The sequence below is a fragment of the Pelobates fuscus genome, chromosome 5, assembly GCF_036172605.1.
Source record: "Pelobates fuscus isolate aPelFus1 chromosome 5, aPelFus1.pri, whole genome shotgun sequence".
Taxonomy (NCBI): Eukaryota; Metazoa; Chordata; class Amphibia; order Anura; family Pelobatidae; genus Pelobates; species Pelobates fuscus.
Genome location: NC_086321.1, coordinates 308,943,568 through 308,963,253, shown reverse-complemented (window position 1 = coordinate 308,963,253; position 19,686 = coordinate 308,943,568). Strand labels below are relative to the sequence as shown.

At 43.4% G+C, this 19,686-nt stretch overlaps 1 protein-coding gene across 2 annotated transcripts in view; it reads left to right on the top strand.

Moving 5' to 3' along the window:
• Positions 1–19,686, top strand: part of GAK (cyclin G associated kinase) — a 621,278-nt gene that overhangs the window by 500,521 nt on the left and 101,071 nt on the right. For both annotated transcript variants that reach the window (XM_063455510.1, XM_063455509.1), the window contains 2 exons: positions 7,022–7,141; positions 12,296–12,493. In XM_063455510.1, coding sequence (XP_063311580.1) covers positions 7,022–7,141; positions 12,296–12,493 — 318 coding nt within the window. The remainder of the gene's footprint in view (positions 1–7,021; positions 7,142–12,295; positions 12,494–19,686) is intronic.

Below are 19,686 nucleotides of genomic sequence, written 5' to 3'. Positions count from 1 at the left end.
TCACTAGGGACACTTTACTGCACTATGGGCACTTAGACCCACTCTTTGTCTTGCACAGTGTTATTCCTAGCCAGCATCTGTGATGGGAAATCAGGCAGTCATCTAAACGTTTAGATTGAGCTTTAGCTTAGAACATCCTTGAAGGTGTTTAAGGAGATTAGGGCTAGTTTAGAGGATTCTTCCTAGACGTCTCTGAGTCTTTATAGCTCTTCTACCTATCCAGCATTTCTGGAAACTAGCTAAGAGAAAGGGTGGATGTGTGTCTGTGATACATTTAACTTTATATCACCTTATTGACACTTTATCACTCCGGTCTCCATACTCTCTGCCTATACCCATCTATTTAGAGGGAATTTCCTTGCCCCTGGCAATATTATATAATAGGTAATAGTATTACCATTATTACACAATTAGCCACTATAGGGGAATGAGTATAGTATCCCTTTATTTATAAATGATACAATAAAGACTTTTGTCCATTACTCAATTTACTTTAACAAAGGGTACTAACCACGGTATTAGGAAGCATTACTCTGCTTTCCCTTTCTCCCTCTATTATACACCAATGCTCACTAGGATTTGTAGGTATCACTTTATTATAGTTGTCTAACCTTTTCCTATGCCAGTTTTAGATCTCCTTCTTGGGAGATTTTTTTTCTTTTTTTAGTTTATTAGCATACCTGGGTACAAGCCCTCGGTGGGGCTGGCACCACAACCTGACCACATTTCCTCGTTTCTTCCACTCATACCGCTTTTTCCATCTTTGAAGGGGTTTGGCAAAACAAGGAAATAGTCCTCTACTCGTAACGGGATTAAACTGATAAGAATAGTACTACTTAACACACCTTATAATAACGCAGAGAGAGTCAACGCAGAGAGAGGAGTCTGAAGAAGATGAGTCAGAGGAGGAAGGTGGCTTTGAGGAGGTGGAAGACCAAACACAGCAGGCATCCCAGGGGGCTTGTTGTCACCTTTCGGGGACCCTTGGTGTTGTACGTGGCTGGGTGGAGGAAGAGACCTTCAATGCTTCAATGACATCAGTGAGGACAAGGAACGGGACATGGCTAGCTTGGTATCCAACCTTGTGCAAATAGGGGGTTTGCGGTTGTGCAAATGGGGAGTTTGCGGTTGTGCAAATGGGGAGTTTGCGGTTGTGCAAATGGGGAGTTTGCGGTTGTGCAAATGGGGAGTTTGCGGTTGTGCAAATGGGGAGTTTGCGGTTGTGCAAATGGGGAGTTTGCGGTTGTGCAAATGGGGAGTTTGCGGTTGTGCAAATGGGGAGTTTGCGGTTGTGCAAATGGGGAGTTTGCGGTTGTGCAAATGGGGAGTTTGCGGTTGTGCAAATGGGGAGTTTGCGGTTGTGCAAATGGGGAGTTTGCGGTTGTGCAAATGGGGAGTTTGCGGTTGTGCAAATGGGGAGTTTGCGGTTGTGCAAATGGACTGTTTGCGGTTGTGCAAATGGACTGTTTGCGGTTGTGCAAATGGACTGTTTGCGGTTGTGCAAATGGGGAGTTTGCGGTTGTGCAAATGGGGAGTTTGCGGTTGTGCAAATGGGGAGTTTGCGGTTGTGCAAAGGGGGAGTTTGCGGTTGTGCAAAGGGGGAGTTTGCGGTTGTGCAAAGGGGGAGTTTGCGGTTGTGCAAATGGGGAGTTTGCGGTTGTGCAAATGGGGAGTTTGCGGTTATTTGCGGTGCGTTAAACGGGGAGTTTGGTCTGTCACTGTGAAGCGGGCGTAACCCTTACACTACCTGATCGACACAACATCATACAGTAGGTCCCCCCCCCTCATTATTTTTATGGCCCCCACCCACTGCTCACGGGTGGGGGCGGACGGGAGGACAGTAGGTCCCCCCATTGTGATTTATGGCCCCCACCCACCGCGCAGGGGTGGGGGCTGAGGGGGAGGACAGTAGGTCCCCCCCCCCTTTATCCTTATTTACTGAATATTCCCCTGTATAACAATGTTTGGCATTTAGTGAATATTCCCTATTCTGCTCTGTGTCAGTTTGTATCAGGGTCCCTGAGGACACGTGTAAATCCATATCTGCCAAGTGACCCTATGTAGGGGGAAAAGTCCCTATTCTGCTCTGTCAGTGTGTATTAGGGTCTCTGAGAACAGGTGTCAATCCATATCTGCCAAGTGACCCTATGTAGGAGGAACAGTCCCTATTCTGCTCTATGTCAGTGTGTATCAGGGTCACTGAGGACAGGTGTCAATCCATATCTGCCAAGTGACCCTATGTAAGGGAAAAGTCCCTATTCTGCTCTGTGTCAGTGTGTATCAGGGTCTCTGAGGACAGGTGTTAATACATATGTCAAGGTGTCAATATGTCATATGTCAGGTGTCAATCTATATCCATTGTGATTTAGGAATGTTAGGTGATGTATGCCCTTTATGGATTAAAACCAGACTCTTCATCAACTGTGTAATTTTCCATGGGAGTTTTGCCATGGATCCCCTTCCGGCATGCCACAGTCCAGGTGTTAGTCCACCTGAAACAACTTTTTCATCACTATTGTGGCCAGAAAGAGTCCCTGTGGGTTTTAAAATTTGCCTGCCCATTGAAGTCTATGGCGGTTCGCCCGGTTTGCGAACATTTGCGGAAGTTCGCAATCGCCATTCGCGAACCGAAAATTTTATTTTCGCGACATCACTAATCCTGACACTTATTCACATATTGAGGTTCTTTTTGGCGCTGTGTTTACTCGTTTTATTGTCTTTTCTTGTTATATATCCGGTTTGGGAATTCCTGTGTGACTCTGCCTGTTGTTTTTCTTATACTATAGCGAACGCCTATAAACATTTTTTTTTTTTTTTTAACTATGTTTTCTAATTGCAGTCAACTTACCCTTCCTAGTACCAAAAAAAGTGTGCTAGTACTGGAGATGTTAAATCTGTAAATAAGCAAAGAATAATATAGTGCAAATTGTAGTAAATAGTAAAACTCAAGAACTCAAATGGACCAGAGCCCTATAACTCCTGGCTCTGGGTTTGCAAGGCTCCACTGGAGAGGGAAAGTCCCACAATGTAGATGGAAGCTGTATGTTATATTCTCTATAACCAAGCAATTATGTGTGCTACATGATAGAAAGGCAAAAGACCCCTAATTGAATGTTTAATGAAAAAAAGTGGTTAAAAACTCTTACTTAGTAAGTGGTGGGTCTGGCTAGGGAAGCTACCCACATAAATGCATGTATATCTCAAATAGATACTGTTTTTTGCACTTATAGCGTGTTGTGTAAGCCTGCTTGGTTACTAGATATGTCTATCTTTGAAGCAAGAGGAAAATACTGTACAATTTGAATGATATCTTCAGAGACGAAGTACTATGCAATACCCCAAATATACCAAAAATATATCTGATTTATGTAAAGATCTTCAAAAACTACTTACAAAAGAATTAAAAATCAAATGGGAAATTGCCACTTTGGAACAGTATATTAAAGAAGGAATGGTACCTAGGAGATTACGATTTAACAAAACACCCACCTCTGATAGGAAAAGTGAAGAATTTATGGGAGAGTGGGATCAATATCTTAACCATATATCTATTGGTTTGTTACATATTATCATTAAAAGGAGACCATTACACTTAATTGCAACCTTTTTCGAATCTAGGGAAATGGAGAAACACTCTGAAGAGATTATGGAAGAAATTAATAAAGTAGAGAAGGAAGTAATTATCATCATGAAAAAGAAATATCAGAGAGACCTAAAAGATTATGTAGAAAATAAAGAACATACCTTCCATAGAGGAAGATTTGAAAATAGGAGACAGGATAAACAACATTGGAATATCAAAGGAATTATAATTCCAATTTACAAAGTAAAAATACCATTCCCAAATAATCAATCCAGGAATAACACTCAAAGAGGGCCATATCCAGTGAAAATGGGAATTATAACCACAGGTTAGATACTAACCCCAATCCATGGAAAACTGTCCAACATAGAACTGAAAACGGAGACTGCCCCAGATCTGACATATCTATTGACAACAGATATGAAGTATTAAACACAGGGGAACAATCAAAAGATTTTTTAGAATGGGACTGGAAAAGAAAAGAGAATCAAACTAAACATCCAAAGTTCGCCATTAAAAAAAAAATAGAAAGAGAGGAACAAGAGGAGGATTTTTTTTTTATTAATAAACATTGAAGATACTATTCAATTGGGGGTATTTTGCCTTTCTATCCTGTAGCACACATAATCTTTGGTTATAGAGAATACACCATACAGCTTCCATCTATACATTGTGGGACTTACCCTCTCCAGTGGAGCCTTGCCTTGCAAACCCAGAGCCATGGGTGATGGGGATCTGGTCCATGTGAGTTCTTTCCTCCCACTCCATATATTTTACTACATATCAAGATAATCTGTACTATATTATTCTTTGCTTATTTACAGATTTACCATCTCCAGTACTAGCCCACTTTTTTGGTAATAATGTGTATGTTTGTGTATACTTGTTTGTGTCACTGGGGCTTAGTGCAGCTGTACTGAGGAATGGCATATTTTCTCAGTGCTTACTTGTTATTGGATTAACTCACACTCACTACTCATGTAAGAATTGGTCCTCGTTGGGCTCTCAGATTAGAGCTAATGGGTGCCTGGATCCTCCTTGCTGCCAACCAGCTTCCCTTTTTCTGCATTTGTTTACAAGAGCTTACCTTCATTTAACTGAACTTCTTACTCCATCCTCCCCATGCTCACCTTTTTTTCATTTTTATCTCTTCTCTTCTTCTCCGCTTCCCCTTCTCTTATTCTTGATTCTCAAACCAGAGCTGTTTTGACATAACATTACACTGCGTGCAGAATTATTAGGCAAATGAGTATTTTGACCACATCATCCTCTTTATGCATGTTGTCTTACTCCAAGCTGTATAGGCTCGAAAGCCTACTACCAATTAAGCATATTAGGCGATGTGCATCTCTGTAATGAGAAGGGGTGTGGTCTAATGACATCAACACCCTATATCAGGTGTGCATAATTATTAGGCAACCTCCTTTCCTTTGGTAAAATGGGTCAAAAGAAGGTCTTGACAGGCTCAGAAAAGTTAAAAATAGTGAGATATCTTGCAGAGGGATGCAGCACTCTTAAAATTGCAAAGCTTCTGAAGCGTGATCATCGAACAATCAAGCGTTTCATTCAAAATAGTCAACAGGGTCGCAAGAAGCGTGTGGAGAAACCTAGACGCAAAATAACTGCCCATGAACTGAGAAAAGTCAAGCGTGCAGCTGCCAAGATGCCACTTGCCACCAGTTTGGCCATATTTCAGAGCTGCAACATCACTGGAGTGCCCAAAAGCACCAGGTGTGCAATACTCAGAGACATGGCCAAGGTAAGAAAGGCTGAAAGACGACCACCACTGAACAAGACACACAAGCTGAAACGTCAAGACTGGGCCAAGAAATATCCCAAGACTGATTTTTCTAAGGTTTTATGGACTGATGAAATGAGAGTGAGTCTTGATGGGCCAGATGGATGGATTGGTAAAGGGCAGAGAGCTCCAGTCCGACTCAGATGCCAGCAAGGTGGAGGTGGAGTACTGGTTTGGGCTGGTATCATCAAAGATGAGCTTGTGGGGCCTTTTCGGGTTGAGGATGGAGTCAAGCTCAACTCCCAGTTTCTGGAAGACACCTTCTTCAAGCAGTGGTACAGGAAGAAGTCTGCATCCTTCAAGAAAAACATGATTTTCATGCAGGACAATGCTCCATCACACGCGTCCAAGTACTCCACAGCGTGGCTGGCAAGAAAGGGTATAAAAGAAGAAAATCTAATGACATGGCCTCCTTGTTCACCTGATCTGAACCCCATTGAGAACCTGTGGTCCATCATCAAACGTGAGATTTACAAGGAGGGAAAACAGTACACCTCTCTGAACAGTGTCTGGGAGGCTGTGGTTGCTGCTGCACGCAATGTTGATGGTGAACAGATCAAAACACTGACAGAATCCATGGATGGCAGGCTTTTGAGTGTCCTTGCAAAGAAAGGTGGCTATATTGGTCACTGATTTGTTTTTGTTCTGTTTTTGAATGTCAGAAATGTATATTTGTGAATGTTGAGATGTTATATTGGTTTCACTGGTAAAAATAAATAATTGAAATGGGTATATATTTGTTTTTTGTTAAGTTGCCTAATAATTATGCACAGTAATAGTCACCTGCACACACAGATATCCCCCTAAAATAGCTATAACTAAAAACAAACTAAAAACTACTTCCAAAAATATTCAGCTTTGATATTAATGAGTTTTTGGGGTTCATTGTGAACATGGTTGTTGTTCAATAATCAAATTAATCCTCAAAAATACAACTTGCCTAATAATTCTGCACTCCCTGTATATTATTCACTGCTCTTACTTTCTTCTTTATCTCTTTTCTAATCACTCTCACCCCGGTTCTTTCAAGTGCAGCTCCTTGACCATACTTAATAAAATAACCTGGCATGCTTAACTAAGGTGCCACCACCTACTCTGAACTCTTCTCAAGGTTAATGTATCTTAAAGCTTAACTTGGTACAGCTCAACGTGTTTATTACTTCATATATTCCCTAATCCAGGTTGTGATATATGCTAAATGATAATATGGTTAAGCCTCTTTTCTCTGTAAAAAGACAGAATTGATGTTGTATTGCTTCTCTGTGACATACAAACAATTTATTAATGCATTGTACATGGTTAATATGTGATTCATTAGTCACTCACCATTATACAAACTTAAATCTATCCATATACTCAGAAATTACACTGGATATTCTTGAACTTTGTGTTGATACTTATTCTCATTAAAATCGTATTGAATTCATGTTTGACAAACAATAGAAAAGGGTCATAGAGACTGCTCAAACCAATTATTATTTTTACTGTTACCTAGATAATTTGACATAACTTGCTTCTCTTTGTGAACTATTAGGATACATTACAATTGTTAAGTCTAAATTTTAATGGTAAAAAAAAGACACAATTAATGCAATTACTTTAGTTATGTGTTACAATCCTGCCAATATTTATAATTTCAGGTCCAGCTTTTGCTTCTGCAAACCATTTAAGTACATCTTCAAGCTCTTCATTTAACCATGTAAAGTCTTCAAGTTGTGATCCATTTGCTGAACTTGATAATCTCAATTATTCTAAACAAGGTAAAAAGAGATTGCTGCTAAGTTGAATCCTTCAAAAATTATTTATTATAATAGCTATTGGTCTAGAACAGTGATGGCGAACCTATGGCACACGTTCCACGGGTAGCACGCCGCGCCCTCTGTGGGCACACGGCCATAGGTCGCCGGTCGGCTGCAATGCAGTAAAGGCACCTGCCTGCACAAAACCGCAGGCACCTACTCTGCTTCCGTGTCGCGAGGACACGGAAGGGGAGGGAACTGAGAAACACCTCTCCTGTCCTCCTGCGAGCAGGCTGTGTGGAGCGTTGCCGTGCGTTACCATGGCAACACTCCACACAGCATTCTGCACACAGGAGGACAGGAGAGCTTATTCCCTGTCACATACTTACGATCACCGGACCACCAGGGATGGCCTTGCCCCCCCTTCACCAAAGGTAAGAAGAAGAGAGGGGGACACAGATTTTATTAATATATTTGCAGCAGCTCCCCCACCACACACAGCACCCACCCACCACACACACTACTAATAAATATAAGCCTAATTTTATCTATAATTTAATTTCTTATTCCTGTGAGTTGTGTGTAGGCAGGGCCTCAGTGCACTGCTTTGCCCGGGGCCCATAATGTTGTTAAGATGGCACTGGTGGGTGGGTGGGATGGAGGGCTGCGAGAGAGAACTGACTTACGTTCTGTTCCAGCACTGCTTCCTCCGCCGATGCCGCCGGGAGACTGCAAATGACGTCAATCAGGCACCGTAGCATCCATTGCTCCCACACCCCCTCACAGCAGCGGGAAGGAAATCCACCAGGTAGGGAGCCTGGGTGGACTTCAAACCCCCACCCGCAACAAAAAATATTACACATTATTTATGTGCTGCTTGGAGAGAAGAGAAGAGGAGATGCTGCGGGGAGAGGAGAGGAGGAGATGCTGCAAGGAGAGAAGAGGAGGAGATGCTGCGAGGAGAGGAGGAGATGCTGCGAGGAGAGGAGGAGATGCTGCGAGGAGAGGAGGAGATGCTGCGAGGAGAGGAGGAGATGCTGCGGGGAGAGGAGGAGATGCTGCGGGGAGAGGAGGAGATGCTGCGGGGAGAGGAGGAGATGCTGCGGGGAGAGGAGGAGATGCTGCGGGGAGAGGAGGAGATGCTGCGGGGAGAGGAGAGGAGGAGATGAGATGCTGCGGGGAGAGAAGAGGAGAATTAGTTTGGACAACTGTATGACTTGTTTTTTCTAAACTTAAACCACCATATTCAGGTTTAATTGCCGTGTTGGCACCTTGAGGAAAAAAAAGTTGGCGTGTATTGCGGTTTGGGCACACGGGCTCAAAAAAGTTGTCCAACACTGGTCTAGAATATGGCCACTTCTTAACTTATTTTTTAAATTTCCTTGTACTATTCAGTGCTCAGGCTCCACTCCCTAACCACTGATGTAATTTGGTGCATCAAAATTGTGTCAGATAGGGGGCTGAGCTTGCCTGCCGAGCGAGCCAGACGTGCATGGCGAGAGCTCCCGCATCCGACATCCTGATTCTGGGCATAACGCCCGACCACCGGCTCGTGCCGGCCACGGACAACTCTCTACTTATCCAGGAGGGGATGCTGCATCGGGGGAAACCTGATATGCGTCTCCCCGTCGCTGTAACTTCCGCATCGCGGCCTGTGGCCTGCACGGGTGGGAGCCGCGGAGAGACTGCTGCTCTCCTGGTTCTCAGGCGGAGGAGGGGGCACTCACACATTGCCTCCTCTCCTCCCCCCCCCCCCCCCCCTGGACCGGTGGGGGATATCCCGGTCCCTGCCAGAAGGGGAAGCTGCAACCTTAACCTTATCGGCAGCAGCCGATGAAATCACAAGCGGAGCTGAAGCGGCGATTCCCAAGATGGCGGACATGCCTGAATCCACTACACGTGGCATGGAAACTTTGCAACTCAGGGTGGATGGCCCTACAAGTAAAGCGACTGACACACTCAAAGCGATCTTCGACAGATTCTGGGCACAGCTAGCAGACAGAGCATGGTACACAGGTATGGCACAAGAACCACCTGTAAGCGACAGCAAACACTGCAAGGTGAAGGGTTGGGGGTAAGCCTATAAGGGGACAGATAGCCCAAGCTCACACATTCAGGTGGAGGGCCCTGACCCACAAGTTCCAGCCAAACGCTCAGAGGGCTATGAACCGCAAGAGACAGCCCAAAAGTCAGTTACACAAACCCCGGAGCAAGAGGGGAGCCTTATCACCACCTCACCCTAAAGATCCCACCCTCATGGTCAAGCGGAGGAGTCTGGCGCACCAGCAAAAGAATTGGCCAGGGGTGGCCACCCGCAAGCCCCCAGACGACAACTCCAGAGCCACAGTGAGTCCACAAGAACGTGGTAAAATGAGGCAAGCCCCAGCACAGTCCGCAGGAGCTTCACCACGCCACATTGCAGACGGACACTCCCACGTTATACCTGCTTCCTTGTGGCACACCTCACCGACGTTACACCGCTCCCAAGCGAGGGGTGGGTTGATACGAGACTTTCCTTCTGAGGCATGCAGCGGACTTTGGGTGAGAACCCTTCCCACACCTGCCTACACATATCTAGGCCTCCGAGCCACGTCTTGCCCTCACACTTGAAAAACAAGACGTCCCCACTCTTGTTTGTCTACAGTTGTACTTTCCATAATTGTTTATTTGTTCGTTTCCCTGCTAGCAACCAGAGTAATTGTGCTTCTTAAGATGCCGACCTGTAACAGAGATGTTTTGTTTTTTGGGTTTTTTGAGCTCCACAGCGATCTGCAGTATGTTTATAACAGGTCTCTGTGTAGTCCAGCCACCCACAAAAGCGAAGATAGAGGAGGTTTAAATGTAGTCCATAACGATTATCTATGTGATGCCACTACTACTGAAAGCATGTTTCATTATTGATAATGTTGGTTAGAAACGCGTGTCTGGGACCGAGCTTTATATAACCGAGGTCGACCTTCAAAAATGCCACCAGACATGCTAGACGTACCTTACACTGTTTATTACTGTACCACATGTATGCTCCTATCTACATAAGACGCGGCGGTACACACAGCATGACACTTTAAGCTTGAACCGTCCCTGGAACAAGCATTGCATAGTCCTGTAACTCAAGCCTCGGGTGACTGCCTGCTTAACTTTATTAGCTTTGTATTAGCCGGATCATAGTTTGTTACCGTGCATAAAACCGTTGTCTTATGCTATAACCCCTGATATGACCTCACAATATCATTACATAATGCGTGCCTAAGCTACGGCATAGTGTAACGTTGCTCTTTTGTATACCTATGATAGACATCGCTACAAGAATAGTATGTTATTTACATATAAAAATGTGCTGATATTCACATGCCACGAATGTACACCAACTGTGTTTAAATATTTTGAATATGCTGTTGTGGCATTGACGAACGTCTTGTTATTCCTCGCACAAAGAAAAATAAAGAATTTAAAAAAAAAAATGTGTCAGATAGGGTAGTTGCTCTGAGAGCATGTGAGCACTCGGAGCTACAGTGGAATTTTATATAAGGCAGTATAGGCCCAGACTTAGACAGGGGCCTAGAACTCTTACTTTGTACAGGATGAGCTAAAACCAGCTTGAGTTCTGAGCGGGGACCCACCGAAGGGAAGGCTATTTCAGCTGCTGTCCGTTCTCAGAATACTCTTGCGACCCGTTTTTTGCACTTACAATATTGTGAAACTTGGAAAGAATAGCCAAAGGTGCTTGTGCAAGTCAAAAAGTTATCAAAAAAAAAACACACACAATTTCATTGGAGAATTGGCTGGTCTGAAGGATTCTTTGGACAAACGAGCAGAGAATTTCTGCAGGTGAACTTTTTCAAGCAGCAGCCTTCCTAAGTAAAGCCAGCATTGCTGGAGGATTGGATGTTCGTTAAGACGATTGTCTCCTAGAAGGAACGCAATGCCTTCTTGTGACATGACAGGAGGTTCTGAAGCTGTCAGCCTAGATAATGGGTCTATCATCTGTTGCTTAACCCCTTAAGGACCAAACTTCTGTAATAAAAGGGAATCATGACATGTCATGTGTCCTTAAGGGGTTAACCTGACTAAAATCCTTGACGGCAGGTACAGCTTCTACAGCTGCTTCATGCAAGCTTCCTTTCGAAAGGACCACATTGTTTGCTTTTCCGCTGGAAGAACAGATTAAGCAGATGTCCAACACTAAAAAAGCTCTCCCTTAAGATTAGAGAAGTAAATGTAACAGGTAGATCTTGCCGATATAATGGTTTTGCAGCTACCATAAGAAACCGCAGCAGAAAACGAGGTCTGGTGAGAAACCGTCTCCTAAAAGGAGAAAATGATGACAGAGCGTGGAGGAAGATTACACGCTCGACAATGGGAACAGACCACTCAAAACCTTTCGAGATACCTTCTTCCCAATTCCTTTGTTCAACTTACACATCTCAAGTAAAGGCGGATGCCCTATTAACTGATTCTCTGGTTCCGCTGAAAGTTCCTGAGAAAGAACAATTTCAAGATGTCTATTCAAGACTTTTCCTAGTACTGAAACAAGACTACTCTTTTCATCCAGGATTTGAAGAAGGTGAATGCTTGCATCCAATGTCATAGATTCTGAATGGTCAAGCATGGTCCAGAGAACTGGAGGATTTGAATGCAGAGTTCACCATATCCAAAAGGGTTTAGGGGATGCAGTGTGTGTATAGTGGGTAATATGTGTGTGTGTATTGGGATGCAGTGTCTGTGTATTTAGTGTGTTCCCCCCTACCCCCCCTTCCCCCCCCCCCCGGCCTTTAACCTCTGGTCATGGCAGGGGGCACACAATTACCCGGTGGTCTGATAGTAAAACCTGCAATTTGCTTGGTGGTCCTGTGGTACTATGTAGACCCAACTTGCACCTCTGCCTGGGGCAAGTTTTTTATCATGAACCGCAGCATTATAACTCTTGGCAGTGCTCTGACAGGCTGGGCTCATAAGTGCAGACAGAGAGTCTGCCGGGTGCTCTCTGTTCATTGTAGAAGCATACAGTGGCCCAGGGAGAGAGAGACACTATAAATATGCACAATAAAGGTTGCATTCGGTATACAGAGGTAGTTTTCTACCCCAAGTTTTGGGAAAGATTTCATTTGTGTGCCTGACGTGTCCTATTAAATATTGCCATATGTATATATTTCAATGAACATTTTCTCTTTTCAGATCTGTCATCTCAAAAAATGCAGCCTTCTCAATCTACTGAAAATCCTTCTCTAAAAGGCAATGAATGGCAAGCCCAAACAAGTGGTGCCCCGTGGCAGTCCCAATCTAAAGCCGGATTTTCCTCAAAGCCAAACTATTCTGTAAATTTCAGTGTTATTGGCAGGAGGGAAGAAAGAGGCATCAGGCCTCCAGGTTTTGGTAAGTTGTAGCTCTAGATCACAAAAAACACATTGGTAATTGTATGTGAATTAGTTTAAATAAGTTGCACCTAGAATTAACCGCTGCATTTTAAAACAGTGTTTTAACATACCAACCTTAATAATAGCAGTGTTGGGAGAGATCTATTTGAAAAACTTCTGATTCACATAAACTGCCTTTATTTACTGTAATTTACCTTCTCTGTGTTAAACATATTTACTATGATATAATAGTAATTTGACGTCTTTGATTTGCATAATGTTATATATTAAGATAAACATTAACACCTTACCAAAGTTATGGCATGCTATGCCGTCCTATAGAAGGAGGGCTTTTAGTGTGGCAAACCACACCATAATGACAAGGCCCTACTAGGAGCAGAAATATTTAACCTCCTGCCCAGATCCGATAGTGTCATGGTACCTGCCACTGATACCTCTCTTTCCTCCAGCAATATCGGCATGTTTAACGCTGGCCGCAATAACCCCGCCCCCTTTTATGACGCGGCGCAATCCCGCCGACGTCGATAACGTCACAACCCACCGGAATATTCAGACCAGGACGTTTTGGGGGCGTGGGTACCAATTAAAGAGAGAAGGTATAAAAGGCAATCCCTCCCAGTGACTCATTGCCCTGTCGTGGTTTCAGCTTGCCTGTTCCCTCAGTGCGTTCTGTATGTTTGGTCTTTTGGTTATTAACTTGGCGTGTTCTCTGACTTTGCTTATCTCTCCTTCCCTCGACCTCGGCTCGCCCTTGACTATTCTCTGTTTATGTGACGTTAGTCCGGCCACTCTAAGGTCCGGTTTACGTCTATCTATTCTAGTACTCTGTGTGTTGGATCCCTGTCTGGATCCTGACATTACGACAGGGCCAATGGATCCTGCAGGTACTAGTTCCCAGGCCTCCTCTCAGGACTCTAGATTTGAAGCTATAGATCATAGAATGGATCAAATGGCTATGGCCTTACAGGCATTATTATCTCGGCCGAACTTACAGCCTGAGGAGACCCGTACGTCCTTTTCTGCTCCTGGTAACACAGGATTAGAAGTAGCTACGGTAGGGGCTTCCTTTCGTGTGACTTCACCACTACGCTATGATGGTTCACCAGAGACTTGTCGAGGTTTTTTGAACCAGATTAGTATTCATTTCGAATTACAACCCCGGGCCTATCCTACTGACAGAGCCAGGTTCGGATTTATCATAACCTTGCTGATAGATAAAGCACTTAGATGGGCCAATCCGCTATGGGAGAATGATAATCCACTAGTTTACAATTATAACGCCTTTTTAGAAGCCTTCAGAAGAACATTCGATCCTCCAGGGCGGAAGACTAATGCCGCTATGGCATTACTACGCCTCAGGCAAAGAAATAGTTCTCTTGTGAATTATGCGTTAGAGTTTAGATCTTTGGCTTCTAAGGTGAAATGGAATGAACAGGCATTCATAGATGTCTTTCTAAACGGACTATCTGAGGAGATGTTAGATTAGGTAGCTACTAGGGAACTCCCTGAAAATTTGGAAGATTTGTTCTCGTTTTTATCCCGCATTGATGAACGTATGAGACAAAGACAAAAGACTAGGGATAGAATTCGTAGACCTTCCATTAAATTAGCTCCCTCATTTCAAAACTCTGATTCCATGGCACTAGCACTACCTGAACCTATGCAGTTAGGAACTATTTGACTAACTGAACAAGAGAGACAATATAGGAGAAGAGAGGGTCTCTGTTTATATTGTGGACAAAGGGGTCACTTACTCATTTCCTGTCCTACTAGGCCGGGAAACGCTCGCACCTAAGTCCCTCCAGAGGACAGGCCTTGGGTGATGCAATCTCGTCCTCTATAAACAGTCAGAAAGACCATAGGCTTCTTATTCCTATCTCTTTGATCTGGGCGAAGGTTTCTGTGAATACCTTTGCTTTAATAGATTCTGGAGCAGCAGAGAGCTTCATGGATCTAGTTTTTGCCAAGAAACAATGTCTCCCTTTTCAATTAAGAGAAACACCCTTGGCTGTGGAGGCCATAGATGGTAGACCACTTTCAGAGCCTGTCATTTCTCATGAAACCTTTCTTATCAAAGCTACTATAGGCATGCTTCACGAGGAGACTATATCATTACTTTTAATTTCTTCTCCTTCATTTCCCGTGGTTTTGGGATATCCATGGCTAAAGAAACACAATCCTGTCATTGATTGGGAGTTAGGAGAGATAGTATCATGGGGTTCTGGGTGTACTGGCAGGTGCTTGCATCGGGTCAAACCTGTTCCCATAGCTAACATACCCTCTAAACATTCCCAGTGCAGTGATTCAGGGATACCTCTTAAATACCAGGATCTCAAATCAGTCTTTGATAAGGGAAGGGCTGACACTTTACCTCCTCATAGGTCTTTTGACTGCTCTATTAAGCTATTAACTGGCACGATGCCTCCCCGTGGTACTGTGTATCCTTTATCCACTAAAGAGAATCTGGTACTAGAAGAATATATAAAAGAAAATCTGGAAAAGGGTTTTATTAGAAGGTCTACATCACCAGCGGGTGCTGGATTCTTCTTTGTCTCGAAGAAGGATGGTACTCTAAGACCATGCATAGATTATCGGGGCCTTAATAAAATAACCATTAAAAACGCTTACCCTATTCCTCTAATCACGGAGCTATTTGATAGAATTAAAGGCTCCAGAATTTTTACCAAGTTGGACTTACGAGGAGCCTATAACTTGGTAAGAATTCAGCAAGGCGATGAGTGGAAAACTGCATTCAATACACATTATGGGCACTATGAGTATAATGTGATGCCTTTCGGGCTATGCAATGCTCCAGCTGTTTTTCAGGATCTCATCAATGAAGTATTGAGAGAATTTCAAGAGGAATGCGTAATAGTATACCTGGACAACATACTAATACATTCCAAAAATAAAGAGATTCATCACAGACAAGTTAGGAGAGTGTTGCATACACTACTAAAACACGGTTTATACTGCAAATTTGAAAAATGTAGTTTTGACCAATCCCAGATAAATTTTCTTGGTTATGTTATTTCCAGTGAAGGTTTCAAGATGGACCCAGTGAAACTTCAGTCTATCTTACACTGGCCGTTGCCCTCTGGACTCAAGGCCTTACAAAGATTTATTGGATTCTCCAATTATTATAGACGCTTCATTAAGGGATTCTCATCTATAATAGCACCTATTACTAACATGACCAAGAAGGGGGCTAATACCAAAGTGTGGACCAAGGAGGCTTTGGCTGCCTTCAAGACTCTCAAGGAGACTTTTGCCTCTGCTCCGATTTTGGTTCACCCTGACACCTCTTTGCCGTTTTTACTGGAAGTGGATGCCTCAGAGACGGGTGTAGGGGCAGTCCTATCACAAAGGCAAGGGTTGGGTAAACCGTTACATCCGTGTGGATTTTTTTCTAAAAAATTATCTGACACGGAGAGACGGTATGATATTGGGGACAGGGAACTATTGGCGGTGATCATGGCCTTGAAAGAATGGAGACATCTGTTGGAAGGGACTTTGCAACCAGTTACCATTTTGACTGACCATAAGAATTTATCGTACATTGGGGAAGTCAAAAGATTGTCCGCCAGACAGGCTCGTTGGTCCTTGTTCCTTGCTCATTTTAATTACGTTCTGACCTACAGACCTGGCACCAAGAATACCAAGGCTGATGCTCTTTCACGTCAATTCGAACCCAATACATTTCAAGAAGTCCCCATGTCTTCCATTGTTCCCAAGCAGAATATTGTAGCCAATACCAGTTTGAAAGTTAACTCTCCTTTATTACTCAAAATACTCCCGCTAGTACCCCTGTTGGGAAGTACTTTGTTCCCTCCTCCCTCCCGACTGAATTACTCTCATGCTTCCAAGACAGTAGAATAGCCGGACATCCTGGCATCCACAAGACCTTCTCTTTGATTTCTCAAAGATTTTGGTGGCCTACCTTGCGTGGAGATGCTAGAGAGTATGCCATGGCTTGTACCATTTGTGCTGAATCTAAACAACCTCACACGCTTCCGTGTGGCTTACTACAATCTTTGGCTATACCCCAAAAAACGTGGTCCAGTTTAGCTATGGACTTTATTGTCGAATTACCAGTCTCTCATAACCATACAGTTATTCTCACTGTTGTTGATAGGTTTACTAAAATGGCTCATTTTATTCCCTTACCTAAACTACCCTCTGCTCCCGAATTAGCCGTGATTTTTGCTAGGGAGATTTTTCGCTTACATGGAATGCCTACAGATATTGTTTCTGATAGGGGCCCCCAGTTTGTATCTCGTTTTTGGAGACCCTTCTGTTCCCAGTTGGGTATTCAATTGAATTTCTCATCGGCCTACCATCCCCAATCTAATGAGGCTGCTGAACGTACCAACCAGAAGATCGAGCAATATTTGCGCTGTTTTGTATCCGAACATCAGGATAATTGGATTGATTTGATTCCTTGGGCAGAGTTTGCTCACAACAATTTGGTTTGTGAGTCCACTCATACTAGCCCCTTCTTCATGAATTATGGCTTCAACCCCACCATTCTTCCGTCAGTATCCCTCTCACAAGGTTTGCCGATGGTCGATGTCCACGTTGCCAATCTGAGGAAGTTATGGGATCAGATTCACCAGGTTCTTGTTCGCACTTCAGCTCTATTTAAACGACATGCGGATAAACGCAGAAGGTCTGCTCTTACGGTCTGCCCTGGGGATAGGGTGTGGTTGAGTACCAGACACTTGCGTTTGAAGGTTCCCTCCATGAAATTCGCTCCTCGTTTCGTTGGTCCCTACACAGTTCTACGGAGGATCAATCCTGTTGCTTACCAACTTGCTCTTCCTCCTGGCTTACGCATTCCTAATTCATTTCATGTTTCACTTTTGAAGCCTCTCATTTGCAATAGGTTCACCTCGGCCTCGACTCCTCCCTCTTCTGTTCAGATTGAGGGTCAGGAGGAATATGAGGTGAATTTCATCCTTGACTCCCGTATCTCTCGTGGGAAATTACAGTATCTTGTCGACTGGAAGGGCTTTGGCCCGGAGGAGAGATCTTGGGTTCCTCATACGGACGTCCATGCTCCTCGCCTTCTCCGGGCGTACCATACCCGTTTTCCGGCTCGTCCTGGTCATTTTCGCCCAGTGGGCGTTCCTAAGAGGTGGGGTACTGTCATGGTACCTGCCACTGATACCTCTCTTTCCTCCAGTATTATCGGCATGTTTAACGCTGGCCGCAATAACCCCGCCCCCTTTTATGACGAGGCGCAATCCCGCCGACGTCGATAACGTCACAACCCACCGGAATATTCAGACCAGGACGTTTTGGGGGCGTGGGTACCAATTAAAGAGAGAAGGTATAAAAGGCAATCCCTCCCAGTGACTCATTGCCCTGTCGTGGTTTCAGCTTGCCTGTTCCCTCAGTGCGTTCTGTATGTTTGGTCTTTTGGTTATTAACTTGGCGTGTTCTCTGACTTTGCTTATCTCTCCTTCCCTTGACCCTCGGCTTGGATCTCGCTTACCTGTCTTCTCTTTCCCTCGACCTCGGCTCGCCCTTGACTATTCTCTGTTTATGTGACGTTAGTCCGGCCACTCTAAGGTCCGGTTTACGTCTATCTATTCTAGTACTCTGTGTGTTGGATCCCTGTCTGGATCCTGACAGATAGGGGGAATGCCTGACAACCAAGGCTGTCCCCCTGCAGCCAATCCAAGTCATGTGATCACGATGACACTGCAATGACTCGGATTGGCGTGACTGACAGATTGACTGCAGGGGGACTGCTTATGTAACTCAGAAAATCATATAATTATATAAAATAATAAATACATATACATTTAGAATAACATTATATATATTTAAATGTAAAAGTATATTTGATATTTATATTTAATATAATTTATATATAATATTGTAATGGACACAGGTTTATTATGGTCTTATTAATTAGCATTTAATACAGTTTATTATGATGAGTGCTATTTTAGAATTATACCACTAGGGGTAGTAGTGAGCACCTTTCTGGAGACTTTCTTTGTCTGTGCCATGCAGCCAAGATGGATTATTGATTCCCCCCAATGAAATGGCACACATGGATTGGGTAATGAAAATCGCATGCTCAGTCCCTTTATAGGGTGAAGCCACATGCTGGAGAGCAGAACCATTTTTTTGATGACTAGTAGAGAACATCTTGCTGTCCAGCTGTTCTTCTTCCAATCTGTGTTTGGCACTGATAAGTATATTGTATCGCTGTTTATTATTACGTTTAGTTCATTTTAGTTTAATCAAATTGTTTGGTGCATTTATTAAACTAAAAGCATATTTTTGGATAACACTCTAGTGGGGCAAAATCATTTTATTTCCTATACAGTGGTTGATCTGTATGTAGCAGTGTGATGTTTAGATTTGTTAAGCTTGTTAAAGTATAAAAGATTTGACTGTTATATACATATATGTGAATATAAAGATGCATATATTAAACCTTTATATATCTTTTACACAACTACCAAAGTCTGCATCTGTTTAGATTTTAATTGTTAAGTCATACCTCCTTGAGTGTACTTGTTTTTTGATATTGAGAAATTTGTTGAGGTAATACTTTCAGGAGAGTGTTATTTGACTCCAATTGTGATACATGCCACATGTGACTGACTCCATTTTGGATTCCCTCTATTTCATTAGTAACTTTGGGAACAAGCCACCTCCCTTTCCTACTTTTAGCCTACCTCCCTTCACGTTCAGATGCCTCTACCTCAGGTTTTCACGACAATGCGGCCTGCGCCAATTAGGTGTACCTTTGTATGATACTCACTGCTTGTTTTGAGTGGGGAGTCACTCCATCAATCTCTCCACCCCTCCCTATTTTCTTTAAATGGTAATACTGACAAAACTTGGACTGTTGGTAGTCCATGTGGACTGGGTTGGGGACCACTGATCTAGAGCATCTATGCCCTCAAGTTTCTAATATTTTACGTAAGCCTTCAAGGATGCTTTATAAGCCTACAGTGGCCATCTTGGACTTACTCTGTTTAAAGTGGCCAACCCACCTTTTAGTTTAGTTATTATTTTAACCACACACTTCAGAATTTAAGCTGCTTCAACAGTATTTAAGCATTACTATACCCCTTCTCAACTCTCTTATGTACATTGTATTGAATTAAAGTTTTTTTTAATTGATTAATTGGTCACATGATTGACAACATCTGACAGTGTTTTGTT